At 37.2% G+C, this 25,094-nt stretch overlaps 1 protein-coding gene across 1 annotated transcript in view; it reads right to left on the bottom strand.

The window, feature by feature from the left end:
• The window catches only part of Src42A (Tyrosine-protein kinase Src42A), a 354,290-nt gene that overhangs the window by 90,588 nt on the left and 238,608 nt on the right, over positions 1–25,094 (bottom strand). Inside the window, exon 3 of the mRNA XM_067147074.2 lies at positions 6,303–6,466. Within this exon, the coding sequence (XP_067003175.1) occupies positions 6,303–6,466 (164 nt within the window). The remainder of the gene's footprint in view (positions 1–6,302; positions 6,467–25,094) is intronic.

The following is a 25,094-nucleotide window of genomic DNA, read 5'->3' as shown; positions in this document are numbered from 1 at the left end:
CACTGGTCAACAGTTAATCCATGAGCAAAATTGTAGCGGATAATTGCGTGATATTCACCTTTAGACCACACTGACATCTTAGCTTGCTTTCAAACCCACTGCTTGATAACAACTGGTGTGAAGGTCGTGCCTTGCTGTCTTCTAGACCATTTTTCACCCCTCTTTTCATCCCTCACCATAACAGGAGTGTCCAGCCAAGCATTTTTGCATATTGCAAAACTTTCCTAGTGCCATTTTACAGTAAATCACTCTACTACCCACGACACCATTTGCAATCTAAAAGGGCAATTCTGAGCTGTTTTTCTCTAAGAAGCTAATTCTGCAGCATTTTTTTTTTTATTTTTACTTTTTTTTTTCATATAGATGGGCTATCATTACAATGGATATAAGTAGGTATAAATATGTCTATCAGACAATTTCAATAGAAACAAAAAAAGTCTTTCCCCATGATTCAAGATATTTAAATAAGTGCTTTAATCAGTGCTGAAACTGTCCAATAACAGATTAATTAACAAAACAGCATGAGTGTTTAATTTTCTATCGTCCATTATACATAATGGTGCATAAAGAAATAACTTTATAATATTCAACACGAATGCTCTGTAAGACTTGAAGACTTGTCAGAGTTACAACAACATATTCTAGATCAAATTTCTAAGACATTTTATGGACGGTTAGATAATTCCTCTCAATTGTAGGTAAGAAGCATATACTGCAAAAAGTCATTTAACATTTCATCAACGTAACGGTCCACTTCTAAAGCTGCAATACAAAGTGGAATACATGAAATACAACTAGAGTTAGATGATTGTCCGTTTAACATCACTCCCTCTGCACTAAGGTTTTGTTTTGTTTAACAGTACCACCTATTAGAATCTTGGCAATTAAAATTCTTTATGAATATACATAGCAATTCTGCAAAAACTTTCATTACCCTGCGACAAAATTAAAATTTGTTAACAAAAAAGAAAACGCATCCACTTTTAGCAACAATATTTAATTTCTCTCAGAAAAATGAGGAAGGACAGTAGAAGGACATCTAAACGTTCTCAGTCCTCTACTAAGGAGGCTAATGCCATTTAAATTCTATTTTATTTTATTTTATTTTATTTTATTTTATTTTATTTTATTTTATTTAAACCACAGTACATCATCATAAAATTTAACTTGTTCCATGGAAAGACTGTGGATAAGCAAAGGCTTGACCTTCAAAAGGGAGTATGTGCATTCTTGAATTTTAAATTCTCTATGAGAAAGTAGTTTTACAGGACCAATCTGGCCCAGCTTCCTTTATTATTTACTATTTCACTGAAGACATTATGTATTCATCATCATCATCATCATCATCATCTTGTCATTGTACGTATCAATGTTATTTTCTATTTTTTAAAATTTCTTTTGATGGTAAAAGCTGCCCACTCTTGTGTTAACCAAATTAAAACCATTTAGCAGGATGCAGATACGTTAAATCATTTTGAACCAAATGCAGTAAATCCTTTAAATCAAAATTTAAGAGGGTATGTTTGCAATAAGTAAAATTAATGGCTATGAAAATAAATAAAAAATTCATATCTAAACCCAAATTACTCAAAAATTATTACACAAAACCTTGTTAAACTTATGAGAGACTATTGGTAGTCACAGATTATGTATTAAAAGAAACTTCCTTGAGGAGATTTATTCATAATAACATGAAATAATTTAACTCAACTTCAAACTCAATGTACTAAATCCCGAAAGAACTACCAATGTGAAAAGTATCTATACTACTAATGCTCAAAATAAATGTATCAATTAATGAAGTTAAAAAAAAAAAGACATTAAGGTACCAGCATAACCTCATCAAACCATACAAGTATGATGAAAAATGTTGCTTTCTGAGATAAACAGGAGCAATTTAATTGAAATATGTGCACCCCTCAGTTAAACATTGAAATTTCCAGAAATAAGCTAATGTCTAAACAGGTGTTGGTCTTTTTATTATATTTACGTGGTGTGTCTAAAAAATTTGGTGCATGGTGCCAAATCTGAATGGCAACATGGCACAGCTGTGCGTGCATGCACATGACTCTTCAGAAACATGGCGAGAAGTGCCATCTAGCTTGCCAAATCGCATGGAGTATATGTGATCAGCAGGGTTAACCCAGTGTGGCTAGCAGAATGTCAGAGCCCAATAGAGCAACACTTTAACATCAAGTTCTGTTACAAATTGGGGAAAACAGTGATTGAGACGCATGAAATGTTGGTGCAAGCTTATGGGAGGGAAGCAATGAACAAAAAATGTTTATAAGTGGTTTAAATATTCTTGCAAAAGAAAGGAAATGATTGAGGATGAGCCACATTAAGGTCAGCTGTCGACGAGCAGAATTCCAGACATAATCGAGCAAGTATGACAAACGCTGGCACAAGATTGGCAACTAAGATTAATGGTAGAGCAATTGGGCATTAGCAAGGACACGGTGCACATCATCATCTGCGATATTTCCGGTATGTGCTGCACAAGCCAACATGTGCAGAAAGAAAAACAGATGGAAACTTCTGTAGATTTCATTACTATGTGTGACTATGATCCATCCCTTTTGCAAACTGTCATCACTGGTATTACCAGCTCGATCTGGAATCCAAGCGGCAATCAATAAAATGGTGCTGACTAACTCCTAGCGAATCAAAAGAGTCGCAAGCAAAAGTCCAAGGTCAAAGCACCGCTGATCAGCAATGTGGCAGCCATTCTGCGACTGATTCCTAAAGGGGCCTTTGCTAACCTTCTCCAGAAGCTGTATGGACATTGTGTTGTTGTAGGTGACTATGAATTTGAAGGGGAATAAAGGAAATCTGTTTGTATCTTCTGTTTTGTTTGTTTTCTGGTAGAATAGATTAAACATTTTAGACACACCATGTATATTAAATCCTTTTTTATGAGCTACATTGCACACTTCAGAAGAGGAGTCTGTTTTATTTCTTTGTAGGTCATGAAATTATAAACATTTTGTGAAAATGACTTGATACTTTTTAATAAAAACCAGGAAGATACCCTGAATCAAAGGTGAGAAGGAACACTATTCAAAACAAATCTTCCATGAAAGAACCATTCAGCAGGAACACTGATGAATTGGACAAATATTAATAACAAGCTAAACTTTCAGTGCAAACAAATTTATGCATCTAATTATTTCATTATCTATTTATTTAATCATCAAACTGTCACCATACGTTATAAAAACATATCAAATATAACTTGTCATTCAGGAAATAAAAATTCGAATGATGTTAAGAACTGACAATTCTCAGATGAAATTTGACAAATATATTTGTAATACAGCAAGGACAGTATCAGCAGTATTAAAAAAAAATCATACTGTTGACTAAAATGTGAGGAAGTTTACCTGAAGTCTGAACTATTACAACCAGTTTTGTCCTGTAAATCAGGCTATATAAGAATCATGATTAGTAGGATGACTAGAAAATAAATTCAAATATGAGAATTTGGCCAACCTTAACATGAAGAGACCATCACAAAAACTTAAAATTCAATATTCCAAATGAGGGACAAAAACTACCACAAAATCCTAAGTTTTCATATAGCTTCAATTCTTTGAAGTAAAACCAGAGTACTGAGCATATTAGCAAGTGCCTGAGTGCATGCTGAATGTTAACACAATCCAAGATTGTCCTTCAGCTGTAAACAAAGAGGCCAAAGAATTACCACTGAACATTCCTAGAAAGCTTACAATGATTAACCTTTTCGCAGTGGCAAACCATCAGGGAGCTTCGAACTTTGAAAATATAATTGAAAACGAAGTTTGCAGCAGACAAACATAACAGAATAGATAGAATGGTAACTAGCAGGTCATATAGATAAACACTGCAAAAAGGTTAAAATAACTATGAAGGACAGGATATTGAAAGTGATTATATTTAATCTTGTCTTCAGGTCTGTAAGATTTATAGATGACTATGGCAAAACAGTAAAGGCTTTTCTAGACGGCAAAGGCAGATACCATCATGCAGCAACTGGAACTACAGGGCGCTTAACATCGGCATGCAAGGTTATTGTGAAAACACAACACCTCCACAGACATTGCTAACATTATCAACCAAATGCCCATAGGTACCATTTCAATGAGGGGGTGCACATATATATATTGAGCCTACAATGATTCTTCAAAAGTAAAAGTGAACATAACCACAGATAAAACATATTTGAATAAACCTACATTCAAAGAAAGACTAGGTCGACCTACCTTGTGATTATTTCAAAATCCCAGAGAAAGAACCTAGAAAAAGGTAAGTTACAGAAATATACAGATATGGCAGATGAAGCTTAGAATATCAAGAATCAGTACATGAACAGATGACTGGCAAATTTCAGATGAAGTTACAGCATAAAATCCCGTGTTTCGACCCAAGTTACAATGAATGCAATGTTGGCTCATTTTATTTCTCCCCATGGTTAATTACAATAACACAGATATTGTAATTGGAAAAACTGAACGACAGATATAGACTGCACAAAATGTACACAGCTCAATATAACAATCTATTTTATACATAACTTTCCTTACTTTTTGGTTATCTACATACGGTCCCATTAGGTTGAAAGTTGAACTACAACAGGAAAACTTTTTTTTTTTTGTCACCTGAAACTGCAAGGCACCCTGAATATAAAAATGGGCACATTTACCATCACAATTTCCAGAAAATGATAAAATAAGGATTTTCTCCAAGGATTATTTTCTTCAGAACTGATTCACGTTTACAGTGCTTATTAGAATGTCTTTCATTTACTCTGTTTTTTTTTTCTTTTCAATGAAACTGCAAATTTTTATTACGGTACCTTTACGTATCATTATTATTATAGAATCAGTTTTTATGAGCATGTAAAAAGCACTGAAGTATCTGTAAGGCTGCAAACAAGTTCAATTTTTCTAAAACTAAGTGATGACATGACAGGAGAGATTCCACCAGTAAATTCTTGCTGAAGTTTACATCATTTATGAACAGTATATTAAATTACTCCACCTGAACACCATTTACTGCATCCACATACATGTCAAAATAAAATCTTTTAGATTATATGATAATTATTTTCCAAAAATTACGTTCCCTGAAAAAGTAACCCATGATAAATAACACATATGAATGGATATGGAATTACAGAATGTTACTTTGGCTCTAGTTGCTAATCTCCTCCCAGTTCTAAAAAGCTTACATAAATCTTTGCATAAAAATTAGTTTGCAAAGAAATGAAATAAAGTTAACCAATTTAAAGACAACACACATGTTACTATTCTCATAATAGTGCAAACAATTTCAACAGACTTTTTTTCCTTACATCAAGCTACAGAAAACACTTCTTGGTCTATATCTTTAAGCCATGACAGATCGTTCGTACACACGCTACAACATATACAACCAAATCTGGTCAAGCACTACATCTAAGATGACTAAGTATATCACTAGACAGTCGGCTAATATATAGGGGCATCTAACAAAGAAGAATTCATCAATTATATCAAATAATAACTTCTCCAAAACAGTATAGTCAATAACGTCAGTTTTATTAAAAATATTTTTATCTGAGCACTTATTATTATGATGTCAGTTATGTCTAGTCATTGTCAGGTCATTTATTTTACTAATCCACACATACCAACATACACACACCCATACCTGCACACATGTAGAACCATAAAATTGATCAGCAACCCCATACTTGAAAATGAACATGCAAATCAGCCTTCTCTTTTATAGCTTGCAGTATAATAATTACGTTCTTCATGGAGCAAATGAAAACATAGCTGAGCAAGCTGTCTCCGAGACAAGAAAGAACCTGAAGAACTCTACGAAATGCCTAAGTCAGGTCATATGGACATGTAGTAAGTCCATTAGCATATAATTCTTTCTATTATAACATTATAAATCAACTTCATTTTAACAACAACAACAACAAATAATAATAATAATAATAATAATAATAATAATAATAAAATAAAAATCTGCCTTGCCAGCGGGATACAGGAGAGCGTATCGACACGACGCCACAGAAGATGACTACCGCAGCAGTAGTCGAAACATCTGGGAGAAGCGAGAGGAGTGGACCACGGCATAATAGCCCAGAAGATTTTTATTATATTGACACCGGCCGTGAAAGCCTTCATACTTTAAGAAGAAGAAGAAGAAGAAGAAGAAGAAGAAGAAGAAGAAGTACAGACAAGCTTGATTTACTTTCAGTTCTTTTGCTCCATCAAGAAAAAACATTGTACTCCTTTTTTGAAACTACACAAGTAAAATAAAAATATTACCTGAATGCATGGTTTACGTAGATTCACACAGAGACCGTCAGCATCTTTACTATAATGTTCAACTAGTTCCTGAAGAGTTCGGAAGGTAGTGCGCCGAGCAATGAAAAATCCTCCTTCATCTAGCTGTCTGATACGATAATGCTTCACGGTATCTCCATCTCTCACTGAGAAACACCAAACAAAAATAAATTAAGCAACAACCTGAACATGAATACCTAAATTTACAATGAATGCACTAATGAACTGCACACTATTAAAGGAATGAGAGTAATAATTATTTGGTAAACCTGAAGTAGATGGTTTTTGGCTTCTCTTGGCCACACATTCTGTAAACATTTTACTGAAATAACTGACAAATAATAGTAATATGAATTACACATGTAATCAGCTCATGAAGCTTCCTGTAGGTAATTTACAGCTTTTTGGAGATTTTATGTTTGTTTTTGTCTTCTCTTTCTATTGCTCCCTCTTCCTGCACTAACCTATCATTGTGTTCCTCCTCATTGTTCCTATCTTTCTACAGGACTTGATTTATCACATGTTCGTTCTTTTCCATTACATGTATGACCCATTGAGTTACATTCCCCCTGTTGTGTATATCCTGCGTTCCTAAGCTTTTACTACCTATATTCATCTTCCTCTCTTTGGCTCTCCCCTTTTCCTGAGTTTTATTAACTCTACAGTTCTCACATCAAGACTAGAGATCTGTCAAGATGGCCCCTCAACGAGTGTTGATGCCCAATCTACCAATGAAATTGAGAGGCAGAAATTATCACATTAGGTACTGAAAAAAAAAAAAAAAAAAGATGGATGTTGAAGAACTGGGATTCATGAGGAGAGAGCCTATTTATTTGATGATGGCATATGTACCTGAGTCATCTTTCTATTTCACCCCTTTCCTATACTGGCCTTTCATTGTGTTTATCCTACTGTATGTTCCTACACATGTTCCTATATTTCAATATGTGAATTTTTTGTAACAGATTTCAGATCAGACAACTCTCTCATTATTTGTCTTCTGTAAATTGGATTAAATCTGAACCGGACTTTCATAGTGATAAAGCAGCCTGGAGACAGAGAGAGTGCGTCTGTGTGTTCAATTTAACACTTGGCCATCAGAGGCTGGCAATGAGTTCCCTAATGGCCATAATTTTCAGTTAAGTTCTAACACTCCATCATAAGGTTTGAAAATGTTCTTATAAACACTGGTGACAGACCAAAAATGATTAAGCAACATCATTCCAACTCATAGCCAGGTTCAAACCAACATCATACCAAGAGCCAAGTGGCAAATTTACATTCTTATTATCACAGACGTTTTTCATGTATTTAAAAATTGTATAAACGAGAAACTTCTAATTACGCTCTCAGACTCAAAAGACTCTTGCAGACACTTGAAGTGCGCCTGCGCTATGAGGTGAGTGTATTTTCTATTTCAACATTGGTTGTTCCCCCTCCTGTCCCTTCTCCTTCCCTTCTCAAGCATAGTCTTGGTGGCTGGTTGTATCCAGCGTTTGATCCTCATTATTTTTTTATCGCTCTACCAGAGCATCTACTTTGGGGTTTGAGTTGTACTTCTGTGTGTGCTGTGCTGTGTGGATGTGCGGGGTTCGTAGCCCAGGGGCCTATGGCCAGTTCAAGGCCATTTCTTTTTCTTTAATGTTAACGTTTAATATTACATTCTAGTACTACTTGTTTTTCTTTAATATTTCCTGGAGAGTAATAGATCTTCTGTTCTCTCTTGTATGTATGAGGCCAATAGAAGTTTATTGGTTTACTTTTGAAAGAGTGCTTCAGTTATAATGTTGTAAATATGTTGTTACCATTAAATAAACGACGGATGAATTTACGGATGGAGGACTCCCTAACCTCTGTCCACCTAGCTTCCTCTCCAGGCATGTTCACAGGGCTGAGAAGGTGCAAGCATTAGGGCCTAGGGAAACAGGAGCATTAACCTTTCACTCAATATACACATGCAACATTCACTCACGACTTACGCGCTGATGTTCGCAGCCCAGCAGCCTCGGGTTTGAAAGGAACCCCAAAGTAGATGCTCTGGTAGAGCGTCAAAAAAATAATGAGGATCAAGCGCTGGATACAACCAGCCACCAAGACTACGCTTGAGAAGGGAAGGGGAAGGGACAGGAGGGGGAACAACCAATGTTGAAACAGAAAATACACTCAACTCATAGCGCAGGCGCACTTCAAGTGTCTGATAGAGTCTTTTGAGTCTGAGAGCCTAATTAGAAGTTTCTAGTTATACAATTTTTAAATACATGAAAAACATCTATCAAATTATCCTACTTGAAAATGACTTATTTGAATACCTACCTGTAACTGAACAATTCTTCTTTTCCCCATGACTCTATTGTCAACTTATTTTTCTTAATATAACTTAATGGTTTCAGGACAAGGATGCCAAAAAAAATAAATCTGTAATCTACTTACCTGCTTTTGGTGAAGTTTTTCTACAAGAAAACCTTTACTTAACAGAAAACATTTTAAATTAAAATGCTTATGAATAACGATCACATGTATGAAGCAATGAAATTTATTCAGTATTACACAATTATGTGCAACAGCTTTCATCAATAAAATGCAAACTACAAAAAAACTGAGACTATACAGATGAATAATATACAAAACAATGTAGACTACTAAAAGAGAAGATTGTGCTAATCCAGATTAAGCACTTCCTCACGGAATACCATGAACTGATCAACAACCATCTATAAAGGTCCTTTCTAAAAGCTTTTAATTATAGTGTTTAAGAAACTTGTCCAATTTTATTATAACATGACACTTCTAATATGATACAAGAATTTAGACTCCTGTTCACTCTACATCTAGAAACATCATTAAATTTTCTTCTACTTATTCCAAGTTCTTCTGGGATCGCTGGAGCCACCCAGGCTCATTTTGGTTTTAGCTGGAGGTTTAAGGTGGATGCTCTTCCCGACACCACATGATTTTTGAGAAGAAAATCTCAACCCACAATCGACCTGGATTTGAACCTTTGTCTTCTGTGGGGGAAGGCAGCAGCTAAAGCTAAGGAGTTTAACTAAGAATGTAGAGGAGAGGGTGTATAAGTATCAAGGTGATTCCTGACAAAATAGTAGTGTTACAAAAATGTTGCAAACTTTGGGCTGGGAAGACTTGGGAGTAAAAAAATGAGCTGCTCGACTAAGTGGTACGTTCTGAGCTGTTAGTGGAATGGCATTAGAAGACAAACTTCAATAGAATTTCCGAAAGTATGAAGATAAAGTTGGAATTTAAGATGGCAAATTAGGGCAAGTATTCATTTATTTACTTATAGAAAGAGGAATTACGGATTGAAATAATTTACCAAGGGAGATATCTGATGAATTTCCAACATCTTTGAACTGAATCTGTCACCTGGGTGAAAGCCTAAATGCAGATCAGTAGTGATGGATCTGACTTCAAGGTAAACGTGGCAAGAGTACCCATTTCTGCTACCCACTGCATTCAAACTGTGATGTTACCAGTACTGCAAGAAGGGCGGTGACAGGTGGAGGTCGCTGCTCGTGCTGTATTGAGCCGGCATGATGTTTCCAGAGTTTGGGAAAATTCAAAGAGACACAAATGGTTGCTCATCAATAACAGATGGAGGATCAGTATTTATAGCTTTCAGCATGTCATAGGCCAGAGGAACACTGGAGTGAATGTGTGGATCAGACAGTGTGAAATCAGCTGCACGATGCAGGACTGATATCAAGACAGCTTGAGCTAAAAGCTCCTCTGTCTTAAACCACACCATAGGGCAGCTCATTTGAGATGGGCATCAGGAACAGTGGAAGCAAATACTCTTTTCTGATGAGGTCCCCATAAGCTTGTACTCGCCCAACAGCAGCATTAGAGTCAGGAAATGATCCGGTGAGAGATGTACAAGCCCTTCATGCTGGAGCACTATCAATTGCAAGGGGGTTCCCATCATGTTTTGGGGTGGGATCATGTTTGGTCAATGTATGCCTCTAATTCTTATCGATGGCAAAATGACTGGTCTGATCTAAACAACATCCTTCAACCTGCAGTTACAGGATTTGCTGCCATTGTGGGTGAGGGCTTTACCCTGATGGATGATAATGTTGGTGCTCATCGTGTCAGAGAGGTCAAATAGTTCCTTGAGATGCATAGCATAGGTACAGTGAATGATGAAGCTGGCATATTCTCCAGGCATGAACTGCGTTGAACATGCATGACATGAACTGAAAAAAAGCACCACCATCCTAATCCTCCTGTTAACATTCAGCTACTGACTAAAGCTGTTATCAAAAAGTGGGATGATGATGATGATGATGATGATTATTATTATTATTATTATTATTATTATTATTATTATTATTATTATTATTATTATTAAGTATGACTGTCTTCCGAAAGCGAAGTTAAAATCACAAGAGTTCTTTGATGGCTGTGTAATCAAATTCTGGAACCACAGACTCTTCCACATTGTTGGGTAGCCACTGGTCCTTGAGGGTTGATGCTTCTGCTATTCATACACTCTTTCCTACCACTGCATTTGTCAGAAAGAGTTTTCTCCACTTTAGTTTGAAGGAAAGATGCCCTTGGTGGATGAGGCGATGCCATTCTAGACAGGTGGATGCCACAACCTCCCAATTTTCAGAGTCAATTAGACATTTCTTTAGATTCGCCTTCAGAACGTCTTTATAGTGTTTCTGTTGCCCACTGCTTTCTCTGTCCAACCTTCAACTGACAGTACACTATTTGTTTTGGGAGACGTGACTCAGGTATGCGAATTACATTACCAGTCCATCAAAGCCAGGGCTTTATTATGAGAGCCTCAATGCTGGTTGTTTAAGCTTGTTCCAAAAACACTTAGGTTAGTGCATCTATCTTGCCATTTTATTCCTAGAATTCTCCTAATGCGGCATTGATGGTACTTTTCCAAATATAGTAAGTGCCTTCTGTATGTACCCCAAGTTTCACAACCATAAAGTAGAGTTGAAACAACAACAGCTTGGCATATGTACAGCTTAGTTTGAGTATTGACGTTATGTTTGTCAAACACCCTAATTTGCATGCGACCATAGGCTGCGTTGGCATACCTGAGACGATATTGAATTTCGGCGTCAATGTTCGCATTTGTTGAGAGGTGGCTACGCTGATAGGGAAAGTGTTCAATATTTTTAAAGCTAGTTTCATTAATAATGATAGCAGGAGCAGCAGCATTACAGGTTGGTGTAGGTTGATATAAAATCTGCATTTTACTGGGGTTTATGTCTAGACCAATGGTCCTATAAGCCTCGTTAAATGCATCCAGAGTATGCTGAAGGTCATCATCTGAGTTTGCCAATATAACACTATTGTCTGCACACTAGAGTTCAAGAACAGAAGTAGTAGATGCCTTAGTGTTTGCTCGCAGTCTGCTAAAATTGAATAGTCCTCCACCTGTCCTATATACAATTTCTACGCCCTTTGGAATTTTGTCTTTGACCCGATGGAAGTATGACACCAATATATATTGAAAACAGAGTGAGAGCAATCACACAGCCCTGTTTTACACCCATTGCGATCTTAAATAGTTCACTGTTGTTATGGACTGTACCATTCATTATCATTGTGCAGTAATCCAAAAATCTGTATGAATTTTGGACGGCAACCAATTATGGATAGGATCCTCCAAAGAGTTTCTCGGCTAACTGAATCAAAGGCCACAATATCATTGAAGGCCATATAAAGAGACTGACCTAGTTCTCAAGATTTATCCCGTAACTGCCTGGCACAGAAGATCATTTAAGTTGTGCCTTGATTTGGTCTAAAGCCACATTGAGTTTCAGCAACATTGTTCCAAGCAGATGGCCTGAATTCAGGTGAGAATTTTGCCACCAGCAGAAAGCAATGGTATCCCTTGATAGTTGCCACATTGTGTCCCATCACCCTTTTTTAAATATGGTTACTATCAAGGCATCCCTCAGTTCACCAGGTATGGCTCCAGTTTGCCATATCTTGTCAATGAACTTGTGTATGTTGTGAAATAATGGTATGTTCCTTTCTTGAAGAGTTCAGGAGGAATTCCATCCATGCCTGGTGCATTATTTTTGAGTTGACTGATGGCGATTTCCACTTCTAATTCTAATAGATTGGGAGCTTCACCAAGGTGGACTTGCACAGGGCTCTGAGGAATTTGGGTCAAGATGCTGTCATCAATATGTGTGTCCCTGTTCAGAAGTTCTTCAAAAGGTTCTTTCCAAGGGAGTTGGAGTTTCTGTCTCTAAGAAATTCAGTGTCATCTTTCAATTTTATGGGATTCCGTGGTGAAATAGACCATATAGTTCTAGTTGCATTGAAGAAAGCATGGCTGTTGTTTGTGTCAGCTAGATGCTGCATTTCACAGGATTTAGATATCCACCATTGGTTTTCCATGACCCGAGTTTTCCTCTTGACTTCCGCTTTTGCATTTTGATACACTTGCCTTTAGGAGGTAGATTTAGGGTTATTTTGCTAGACTTAACTGCTTTCCTTTTCGTTTCTTTGAGACTGAATTTCTAGGTCATTCTTGTCAAACCAATCTGCCCCAAAATAAATTGGATTCTTTGGTGCTGAGTATGCCTAGTCGTGTCCAAGCATGCCTCAGGGCCTGAGATGGCTACACTGGGTACTGATTTGCTATAAAATGAATGATAATTTTGTGTTAAAAATCTCACATTACCAACTTTATGCTTTTGTTGCATTTCTGTTGCTTTGCAGAGATGAGTGCATGTTACTTGTTTTTGTATATATCCTTTGAAATGTATAATGAATATGCATAACAAAAAATGCACAAAATTAGAACATCCAAAACATTTTCTGAGCACTGTAAGAAAAAGTTAGTTCATGTGAAGGTAACACACTTTTTTTTTTAACAATTTAAGACATTGTGTATACACTTAGAAGTACAAAGCAATGATCTTGATGTTGTTGTTACCGATGCCATCTTCATCATCGTAGTCATAGTCTAATGGTAGATCTTTCATTAATTCCATTAATCTTTTGGCATCCCAATGCTATCTTGGTAGGTCACTCAACTGTGTTGGAAGAAATGGCCGAGGAAGTGACCATTATCCACTGCAGTGTTCTGCCGGATGTATATACTACAATAACTGTTGTTAATGATTTTGATATGATGGAGTGAGAAAGCTGTGTGGGATATACACCAGGCCAAAGAGAGGAGGATGTGTGGAATGAGACAGTTACGGCCAGTACTGAGTCGAATATATGCAATAACTTGTGTTCCGAGTTAACAACTGAGGACCCATCTGAGTTGTCAGATGGCGGCCGAGAGGATTAGTCATGTGTCACCTCGTAATCTACTACAGGTCTTTGGGCTGAGCAGTGGTTGCTTGTTAGGCCAAGGCCCATCAGGGCTGCAGCGCCATGGAGTTTGATGGTCTGTCTGAATGTAAGGATTTAATATTTTGCTAATGTATTATAGGAACAGGAAAGGTCACTTCCAGAGAATATCTCTAGCGTTGCGCATTTTAAGTTTCCTTCTTCACCAGTCCATGTTTACCTACACGTGAAGGAACGTTTTGGAAAGATATGGTCTTATCTTGTCTACTCAGAAGTTGTACCATCTCACCTGTTTGTTGAAGGTGATAGTATGAATAGTATATTTGTAATTCATAATGTAGACAGTCTTCTCAGCCGTTACGGAGTCTTTCCATCAAAACTGGTCCCACATGTTCAAATGAAATACAACTGGGGAATCTCAGAGGAGATGTCTGCTGTTGTCTTTATATCTACAGGTGATCGCAATCCATTGGTGTAAATCTTGACGTAATTGTCTGTAGGCTATACAGGATGTATCAGTAGACCTACATTTGAATTCATTATAACTTGATGTCAATAATAGTAGTCACATATCCACCACACTGAAATAATGCACTAACTAATGGAGTTTTCAACAGTCTGTTTCGTATCAGCAGACAGCATGTTGAACGCCAGCATTGTGTTTGGCTTCTAGCGGCTTTTTTCACTCTCACTATCAGTTAACGGCACAGACATGTCTTACACATCAGAGTGCGAGTTTACTATAAAGAAGTACTGGCTTACCAAATCTATTACCGTCACAAAGGGCTTACTGTCCTGCCAGGAAGACAATTCTAGAACTCGCTGCGAAGCTGGAAGAAACAGGGTCATTACTGAGCGAGAATGGGAAGCACAATCTGCTGACAAGAATGACTCAGATAACAGACGTTCACTGAGCGACTGCTTCGCTTCCCTCAGAGATCATTGTGCCGACTGCCGCAGGAGACAGACTACTCAGTGACGATGCCAAAGACCAGATAAAAAGGCAAATATCAAACCGAACAGAACGACAGCTGTACACCAGCTGACAGAGCCTGATTATGGCAAGCGTATGCGATGAAGCGTGGTTTCAGCTGTCAGGGTTTGTGAACTTTCAAAACATGAAGATTTGGGCATCAGAAAACCCTCATGAGATCCAAGAGCAACTGCTTCATTCACAAAAGGTGGGCGTGTTGTGCAGTTTTCGCTGAGAAAATCTTTGAACCGATTTTCTTCTACAGCACTGCGAACACAGCTGTTTACCAGGATATGTCCATGGCCTTCGTGGAGCAATTATACTACACTAAACGAAGAGTTACTTCTAGCACAATGCACTACATGCTACACCTCCAGTGACCCCATGGCACTCATTGACAACTTTTTCGAGGACCGCATTATCTCCAAAAACCTTTGGCCTCCCAAGATCACCAGACCTGACATCAGCAATTATTTATTGTGAGGCTATCTTAAGGAGATATTCTACAAGAACCAATCAAGAACTATTCAGGACCTCTACACAAGCATCACGGCTGAAATAACCAACACTGGCACGACCATGTTGAGGCGTGTACAAGAAAATAAGGTGAATTGTGCGAGAATATGTCTTGAATAGAATGGCGGTCACATTCGACACTGTTTATTGCTAATTTCTACACAGCAGCATTGTTGCAATGTTATTATGTTGAAAAGCAAAACTTTCCGCTGAACAGGCCATACCGGTAGGTCAGAAACGTACTTTTCTCTTACCTGAACTCCTGGGTAACTTTCTCCGGAACTTGACTACGTTCCATACGTTGCACTATTTATTATTATCATTTATTATTTACTGCTCCGAGAGATGTGATGATTACGGGTACCACGCAACAATAGAAAGCGCTTCATCAAAACTGTACGCTAGAACTCCTGAGTCTGAGCAAAACACGATGGTCTGCCAGTCCTGATACACCTTACGCTTTGCAAGATGACTAGTACCGGTAGGCAGTTATTCAGTCTGAAGAATTATTTCGAACGATGAAATGTTGAAGCGCTAGACATTGAATGAGGCTCTATCATTAATAAAGAATCTTAAGAACTCTGGAAAAAAGCATTTACGGCAGGTCTCTGGGGGACTATCCTAAAAGAATTTCAAGCAGAGAATGTTTAAACTTCAGACTGAAATATTAATGTAAGACTAGTACGTGGTGTGTACAGTTCAATATACAATTTCGAAGTAAATTTGAGAGAAGACTTCTTACAATCTAAAGACTTGGCTGAGTTCATCTAAATTTCAGGAAGTAAGTAAGCAAGTTTGTAGTTTTACGTGACCGTTGACATTGTAATCATAGCCATAGGAAGTCCAGTTTTATGTGAAATCCGAACCACAGGAACATGAATTTTCCTTTCAAAAATCCCAAATCGACTGGTCCGGATTTGAACTGCCGCCCGATTGGTAAGAAGCCAGTAACTATGCCACCCAGCTTCCACGTCCCACCAGGTAGATGACGTGATTTCAGTCTCGGAGCTTGAGGGCTGGAAAACCCACAATAACAAGTAGCCGACTTATTATTAGCTTATTATGCTCCCTAATCTGCGAAAATCCGATGGCATTGTTCCTAACAGCAGCTACTGAACTACTTCGAAAACTATGATCGTTGAAACTCAACATCGTTCTTCAATACAGACGTTCAACAAGTCAAACAAAACTTTTTCTAATATGCTATTATATCTCATTTACCGACTTATTACAAAATATTATGTGCATTGAATTATACTTGGTTGATTAATGCTGTAATTCTGTCCCTAGCCCTGATCAACCAACAACTTTCCACGCAACTCTAATAAAACATTTTTATAGAAGTTAATTATCAATAATGATTACTTCCAATCTTTTCTTTTTTCTGTCTCGTAAACAATTCTTTAATACAACTATACTAACCCTGTGCAATTACAATATCCAGTGACGAACATTTAAAATACAGATAGAGGGTATCATTTAATGTATATTAACTAGGACTTTTGTTTAACGGACTGAACAACAATACCGCTACAAACACACAAACAGGAGAGCACATTCATGTAGGTAATAAACATACTCGGTGATACTGTCATCTGTATTCTCTTTTCAGAAATGAAATCATGTAACATTACATACATTATACGAGTATAAAAATACAGGTGCATTCAGACATTGAGTCATTTACTGTATATTCTGAAATCAGTCACACCTCCACCTACAATTTTCTTAGCAATCACATGGGGCACAAGTAATAAAACTGATGTTACAAGTCATCTTTTATGCAGTATTTAGTGCCTCCCTAATATTAACATAACTCTATAATAATACCTGTCAAAGCACACTTTACACATATAAGAACACCGTCATCCGAGTATCATTATAAATTAAAAACCAGGCATACACTTACATGGTGCATAACATCGCATTAACAATGCTAGTTGCATCAAGTGTCCATAGCTCTAATGGTACATTACAAAAACTTTTAGTGGCAAAATTATGGCTTCTCTTAAAATCTACAGCAATTATTATTTATTTCTTTATTTATTTATTTATTTTTTTACATTGTTATGCCCTACTCAGGAGCACGGTTGAACTCGCTTAGCTGATGTCTTGGCCTTCTTTTCCTCCCAAAATCTCTTCATCCTCTCGCTGAGCTTCTTCCTTCATTCTTCTGTCCAAGTTATAGTAGCTCTGGTGTTGGGTTTGTCTTCAAAGTGGTGACTGTCGATTTTGGTTCTGAATTTACATCTATCCTGTACAATGTTTTCTGAGATGTTGATTTCCTGGAGATCTGTTTCAATTTCACGAAGCCAGCTGTTCTTGGTTTTATTATTATTATTATTATTATTATTATTATTATTATTATTATTATTATTATTATTATTAATAATAATAATATTATTACCAGTAAAATTATACTGAAATCTATAATTCATGACTTGTAAAACCAATCAAAATATTGTGTCACACTTGACTGTCGTTAAGAAATTCTAAAGATGGAGGTGTGGTTCCTATCTTCAACATGTATATGGCCACCTCCGATATGTTTAATGTCCACATATTGCCATACTCTTACACTCTTCATATATAATTTTTTTTCTCCTACTTCTATAATTTATCAATATAGGATTATCACCTTAAAATTGACATCAGGTTCTTGGAGATTTCATGGGAAGAGGAGAAGGTTAGGCAGCTTTTCTGAAAGAGGAATAATTACTGATAAATTACATTGAACAGGAATTCCACACAGGAGATAATTACAAGGATGAAAATAATTGGTATTGATAGTTCAGATTATCAACTACATAGAAGAACAAAAATAGGATAATAGGATTTCTTCTCTTAAAAACATATTCACACTGGACTCTTTGACAGAGCAAATCAAAAGAAAATGCCAATTTACACAGATTGTTGGTACATAAACCGGGTGTAGAGCTAACCGCTCTACCCCACCAAGTGCCAAGGTTACGGATAGTGGAAGCCTTTACCTTCCACCCCTCCAGAGGCCTTCATGGCCTGTACAGAGATGACTTGACCTTGGTATATAAAATGTGATCCTGGTTGTCCAAGAGTCAATAAAAATGAATTTCCTAAGCATAATGCATTGCAAATTCAAAAACAGTGTATACTTATGAATCTGATTGTTGAAGACATTTTGAGCAAAAATTAACACATAAACTTGTGTTCTATTATTCCCAATACTTACAGAGCTGCACTAATTGGAAAGTTGTTTGTAAAACACGTTTCATTAGAGTTTCTTTCATTGGAAGAGTAAACTAAAATTAAAGAAACCCTTCACAAATAATCCTTTATTTAACTCGCTCATGTTTTGAAGTTCAACATGAACATATCTGCTGCTAGACTGAGTAGCTCAGGTGGTAGATCAAATCAAATCAAAATCACTGTATTTGCAAATGAGATGTTTACCTCGGCGGCAAATGATACACGAAACTACATTATTATCAAGCACTAAATTTTAAATTAAAAAGGAAAGAAGACATTTTCCTAAAACACAGTATTATACAATTTACACTAACAATTTTTCTATAATACAAAATTCTACTCATAATACCTTCTGTACCTACATAATCAACTTGTATACAGTACATGGTATCACTTCAAATAATACTTTACAATTGCTATAAGATTTAAATTTACACTGCATTCTTTTTTATACCCATTTTGATATCTAACATGCATAATGACCAGCTGTGTCTTAACCAGAGCCCCTTTTGCCACCACTTTTCAGAGTTCCTGAAGGGACTTCACAGCTACCGTAGCGATCCCAGGGCCCTCATAGTCCCCATTGTATTTACCCCTACAGGCAGACCCCTACTTCGGCTGTCCAATCTCCATACACCAGGGGATGGAAGTAATTTATTCACAAAAATTCTTTATTTACAATAACCCGCACAGGTCGAATGCCCTCTAACATTTCAATTTTTTTTCCTCTGTTGCTGTTTATTCTTTTCTTGAATATCTGTACAGATTTTGGAAAAGGATCAAACACTTCCCCTGGTAAACTGTTCCACTCCTTCATGCCCTTCCCAATGAATGGTCAGCCCTGCCGATGTAATTATTTTCCAACTGAAGCCTCTCACGGATTTCCCCCCATGCTTCCTCTCCTGTATAGGCTCTATATCATCTTATAAGTATAGTTTTTTTACATTCTCTTACTAAAATTTTCCCACCGAAATTGCTTTAACATTTCTGATATACTAGACTACATTTCACCTGAAATCCCCTGTTACAAATGTTGCTGCTTTCCTCTGCACACCATCTATTTCTTTTATTAGGTATTCCTAGTGAGGAATTTGCATATTCCAATAATGGACAAACGATACTTAAGTAACATTTCTCTTTTAATTCTTTGTTGCATCCTTTAAGCAGCTTCATTATGACATGTAACAATCTCTATGCTTTCCCAACAATGTCATCAACATTACCCTTCCAGTGCAAATTACTTTCAAATCTCACACCTGCTGTCTTTTAGGACAATCACCTCATCCAAAGTATATTTAAATTCAGTTTTTAAGCTCCTGTTTGTAAATGTTGTGATAGTTGATTTGCCTCCAGTAACCTTCATATTATTCTCTTAAACACATTGTTGTATACTGTCAAGGTCCCTTTAACCTGCAATGTTATTTATTTCACTATAAACAATTATGTAATCTGCAAAAATCTTATTTTTGATGTTATATTGTTCCCTAAATCATTTGTGTATTCTAGGAAAAGTAATGGACCGATCATACTACCCTAATACCCTGTGGAATTCCCTTCCAAACTTTCTCTTCCTGTGATACACAATTTCCTTCTTTGACTTTCCAAACCCTTGAATTTAGAAATATTCTTATGTCCCTTATGTCCAATCGTATTCCCTCCAGTTTCTTTAATAATATTCCATGCTTGACTCTGTCAAATGCTTTGGAAAGGTCTATGGCTATGCAATCCAACTGGCCTCCTGAATCGCTAGCCTTTTGAGCTCAAGTTGGTGGGATCGACCCCAGCTCAGTCCTGTGGTATATGAAGGGGCTTAAAATACTTCAGCCTCTTGTCGATAGCTTTAATGGCGCCTTAAAGAACTCCCATGGGGCAAGATTCAGGCAACTTCGCATCTCCAAAAATCGTGAAATTGTAATTATTGGGACCTAAAAACAGTAGTATTATTATATCTGGTTCGTACAAAAAATATTGAGAATAGGATACAGGTTCATATAATATTTTTACTCAAAATGTCTTCAGAAATCACACTCCCTAAAAGGGCTAAAGTTCCATCTATTATCCTCTTTAAGGAACTTGGAATGAAGAATGGATTGCTAAGGCCTCAGACGAATGGAGATCAATCTTTGACCCTTCGCCGCCCCCGTCTGGGTTTCATCTGCTGCGGAGGGTATGGGTCCCACTAAAAAGAGTGTGCACTGGGCATGGAAGAAGCGGCTCTGCGATGTATTCTCAGGGCCTGCGACCCTCTCCAAACTGTGACTGTGGTGAAGAACTCCAGACAATGCGACACATCACCTTCAGATGCCCCCACAGAGCCTTCCGCAGAATTATTGACGCCCTCCTGACATCTTCAACAACGGCTATTCAATGGCTGCAACAACTGGACATCCTAGTTTACTTTTCATTTTTAATTTGTTAATTTATGTATTTACTTATATTTTACATCATTTTTGTATATTTTGTACTTTTTTCTATTTTTCTGTACTGTACATATCTCTCTCGGTTTCTACTGTATGTTTTATATTGACTTTTTATATTTATTCTATTTTGTAAATTGTGTGTTGCTTTCACATGTTACTGAATTTGTGCACGGCTTACCTTGTACCATAGGCTAAATAAAAATCCTGTATTAATGTGCTGAAGAGATAATCTCTTTACTAAAAACTGTTGACCATTTCATTGCAACTGTTAAAACAGTAATGAGAACTCTGCTGATAAAGGAAAGGTTGTTGGTTTGTTAGAATGAAGCAGGAACCTCTAGTCCCTGTAATAAGCCACTGTGGCACCAGTGTAAAGCCAATGAAATATCACAGTATCAATTATAAAAAGATAAAGAAGGCAGTATGACTACAACAGATGCTAAAACAATTGACCCTTCAACTTAAGAGCCATAGCTAACGTTTCTGATGGTCTCTGTAAACAAATACAGGTTTTAGAACCTAATGTTCATGTAACACAAGTGTCTCTTACTTTTGCATCTATTATTCAAATGATTCAAAGCTCTAGCATGACCTGAAAAATATTTCAAAGCTACAAGAATGAATTTCATATTGCTATTAACTCCTGGGAAGATGTTTAAAATTTTGACATTAACCACAATTAAGAAATCCTACTTTCTTGACCACCATAGATTAACAGACATTTCTTTATAACTGGTGTTCCATTAGAAAAAATATCAACACTGATGATAATTTTTAAGGAACTTGACATCTGGATCATCAGCCTAAACATTATCACAACCTCTGAAGAAATAAATTTTATTTAGTAAGCTTGTAAATATATATATCTTGCTAGTTGCTTTACGTCGCACCGACACAGATAAGTCTTATGGCAACGATGGAATAGGAAAGGGTTAGGAGTGGGAAGGAAGTGACCATGGCCTTAATTAAGGTACAGCCCCAGCATTTGCCTGATGTGAAAATGGGACACCACGGAAAACCATCTTCAAGGTTGCCGACAGTGGGGTTCGAACCCACTATCTCCCAGATGCAAACGCACAACTGCGCGCCTCTGATGCACGACCAACTTGCCTGGTAGTAGTAGGCCTGTGGCCCCATGGGGACTTTTCTTAATCATGCAATATTGTGAAGTGGATACATCTTTATGTTTTGCTCATAAACGTCAGCCTCTCTGGTTGCAATCAATTTAGAGGTACGAAGGAAACAATAGCAGCCAGCTTTTGGTTCAAGGGGTCCAGGGTTCGATGCTCGTCCGGGCCGGGGATTTTAACTTTGATCCGCTGGCTCGGAGGCAAGGTATTTGTGCCGTCTTCACTATTAGAATTTATCTTAGGTAGGGCCCCATCCTCACAGATGCGCATATCGCCTATACAACGTCAACTCAAAAGACCTGCACAGGCCTTTCCAGAAGCAACATGCCATTATTATTACCAGAATAATATACTGCTTACCTTAAAATTCACAAGGGACAAAGTTCCACACGAAACAGAATAATATAAAACTTTAAACACACAATAATAACTCTCAAGCTACAAAATAGTTCATACAAACTGAGCGAGTGATTGTGCAGTTCGCTTCACGTAGCTGTTAGCTTGAATTCGGGAGATAGTGGGTTTGAATGCTAAGGTCGACAGCTCTGAAGGTATTTTTCCCGTAGTTTTCTATTTTCACACCAGGCAAATGCTGGGAGTGTACCGTAATTAAGGCCTCAGTCATTACCTTACCACTTCTAGCCCTTTCCCACCCTATCGTAACTATAAGACCTATCTGTGTCGGTGCCATGTTATCCAAATTGTAAAAATTAAGTTTTTAAATTATCAGTCAATGTTACAATAAAGACATTTACAAAAAGAACATTTCACACATAATTAGCAAGTAAGCGTTCAAAACAGTACCCGGGCAGTGCATGGAGCAATTTTATATAAAGACACGTTATCTGAACTATTTATAACAAATGCTGCAGAGCAGAGCACGGACCCTCTAGTTTTATATTAAATTCTATGATAAAGACGACATGGTGCAGTTGTGTACTGCTGCCCCATCCTTCCCCCATCGTGAATAACAACTACATGATTAAGTTGTCACTATTAGTGTTATTACTATTCACTGATTTACTCGTAGACATCGCAAAATAATGTATTTACATACATCATCATTATAGACCGTTATGCCTTTCACAGTTCAGTGTGCAAGCCTCTGAGAATTTACTAAACGTCGTCACAATCCTCTATTTGCAACTAGTGCTGTGACCTCATTTAGTTCTATAGCTGTTATCTTTAAATCATTAGAAACTGAGTCTAACTATCGTCCTCTTTGTCTCCCTCTACTTCTCTTACCCTCCATAACAGAGTCCATTATTCTCCTAGGTAACCTATCTTCCTCCATTCGCTTCACAGGACCCCACCACCGAACGCGGTTTATGCGTACAACTTCATCCATCGGGTTCATTCCTAACTTAGCCTTTATCTCCTCATTCCGAGTACCTTCCTGCCATTATTCTCATCTGTTTGTACCAGCAATCATTCTCGCTACTTTCATCTCTGTTACTCCTAACTCATGAATAAGATATTCTGAGTCCACCCAAGGCCAACTAGTAGACAGGCCATAAGGCTCCCCCTCCACTTCGGGCGCTACGTCACGCAAGTAGCCAGCCGCTTCACTTCTCGCCAGTGACTTGTAGGCTGATCTGAATCTCGCAGCAGTGAGGCTATCGATGGTGTTGAATGATTTAAACGTGTGTGAACATTGTGAATTATGGCCACGTCGTGTTGTATATCTGGTTGTAGAATCAACTACAGTTCAAAACAGATAAGACAAGACAGTCAGCGTTTCTTACAATGCCTCACCCGGTTATTCACAGTCTTTTACTGCAAAACTAGGCACGGGAAATTCGGGTATTGATGATTCACATTGGAATTACTTGAAAAAGAAACTAAAATTGTTAAAGGAGCATGAAAGATTTTGTAACTTGTTGGATGGAGTCTACGTAAAACGTGAGCTGAACTATACAGGAAGAAAGGTTTTACTTTTTGTTTTTGTGTTTGCTAGTGGCTTTACGTCGCACCGACACAGATAGGTCTTATGGCGACGATGGGACAGGAAAGGACTAACATCTGGAAGGAAGCGGCCGTGGCCTTAATTAAGGTACAGCCCCAGCATTTACCTGGTGTGAAAATGGAAAACTACGGAAAACCATCTTCAGGGCTGCCGACAGTGGGATTCGAACCCACTATCTCCCGATGCAAGTTCACAGCCGCACGGCCAAATCGCCCGGTAGGAGGAAAGGTAGAGGGAGTTGCTTTTAATAGTAAAAGCGGAGAAAATAACACTGCATTAGCTACAACTGCACAAACTTTTATGTTGTCATCCAGTCTTTAAAAAAATTAAGACGTTGTTGATTTGTTTCCATGTAAGAACCTAACGTGACATTTCTCAGAAGAACTAACTTTGCAAGTCTTTAAAGTATTAACAGATTGGCCTATAGCTTATAAGGTAGCATGCATAATTTCTAATAATAACAGTGTTAGTAGGAATATGTTTGAAAAGAAGTGCAAAAGCAATTTACAAACCACTTTTCAAAACCCATTTGACGAAACACAAAAAATAAATAATTGTTTGATACTGGTCATTTATTTCAAATCTTAATAAATAACTGGCTTAATCAAGCTGACAACTTATCCTGACTTTGACAACCCTGAGTCAGACAAAAGAATGTCTATCTGAGTCTATACAGTGCGGCCTTGGCTTGCTCCTGCCCTGGATCAAAAGGTGTTGTACCCGGCTCTTTTAGAGCTACAAAATGTAAACCTGTATACTAATGTTTTTACATGAGGATTCTCAAAGAAAAATTCTGATTTCGCTTGTCAACAATGTTCTGGAAAACGAAAACGTCATGTTTAAAAAAAGCAGTGATTAAAAAATAGTTTTAAACATTCCGTTGACAAATGTATATACATCTTTTGTAATATATTATTGAATAACAATAGAAAAGTTACCGTAGACAAACTCATAGCTAAGAAGAAGAAATCCTCAGGAAAATAAAAATGTATAAACTGAAACCTTAGGAATTGTTATGTAAGTTTTAAGTTGCAGTTTAATTTCTAAGAAAGGTTTCAGACTATTGTTGTGAATTGCCATCATGTATTTTCCTAGTAACATTACAACTATTTGTATACGTATTATGCGTGCTAATCTTTCACATGATACCGTGTTCAGTTACAAGTGACAGATGTCAGCATAATTTTACGTAAAGAAATGTACATATACTGCCCAGCCAGTTTTCTTCCCGTATAAAACTCGTGTAGTATA

This window comes from Anabrus simplex, chromosome 5, assembly GCF_040414725.1.
Source record: "Anabrus simplex isolate iqAnaSimp1 chromosome 5, ASM4041472v1, whole genome shotgun sequence".
Lineage (NCBI taxonomy): Eukaryota > Metazoa > Arthropoda > Insecta > Orthoptera > Tettigoniidae > Anabrus > Anabrus simplex.
Note: the sequence above shows the minus strand (reverse complement) of the source record. Positions and strands in the feature narration are given on the sequence as shown.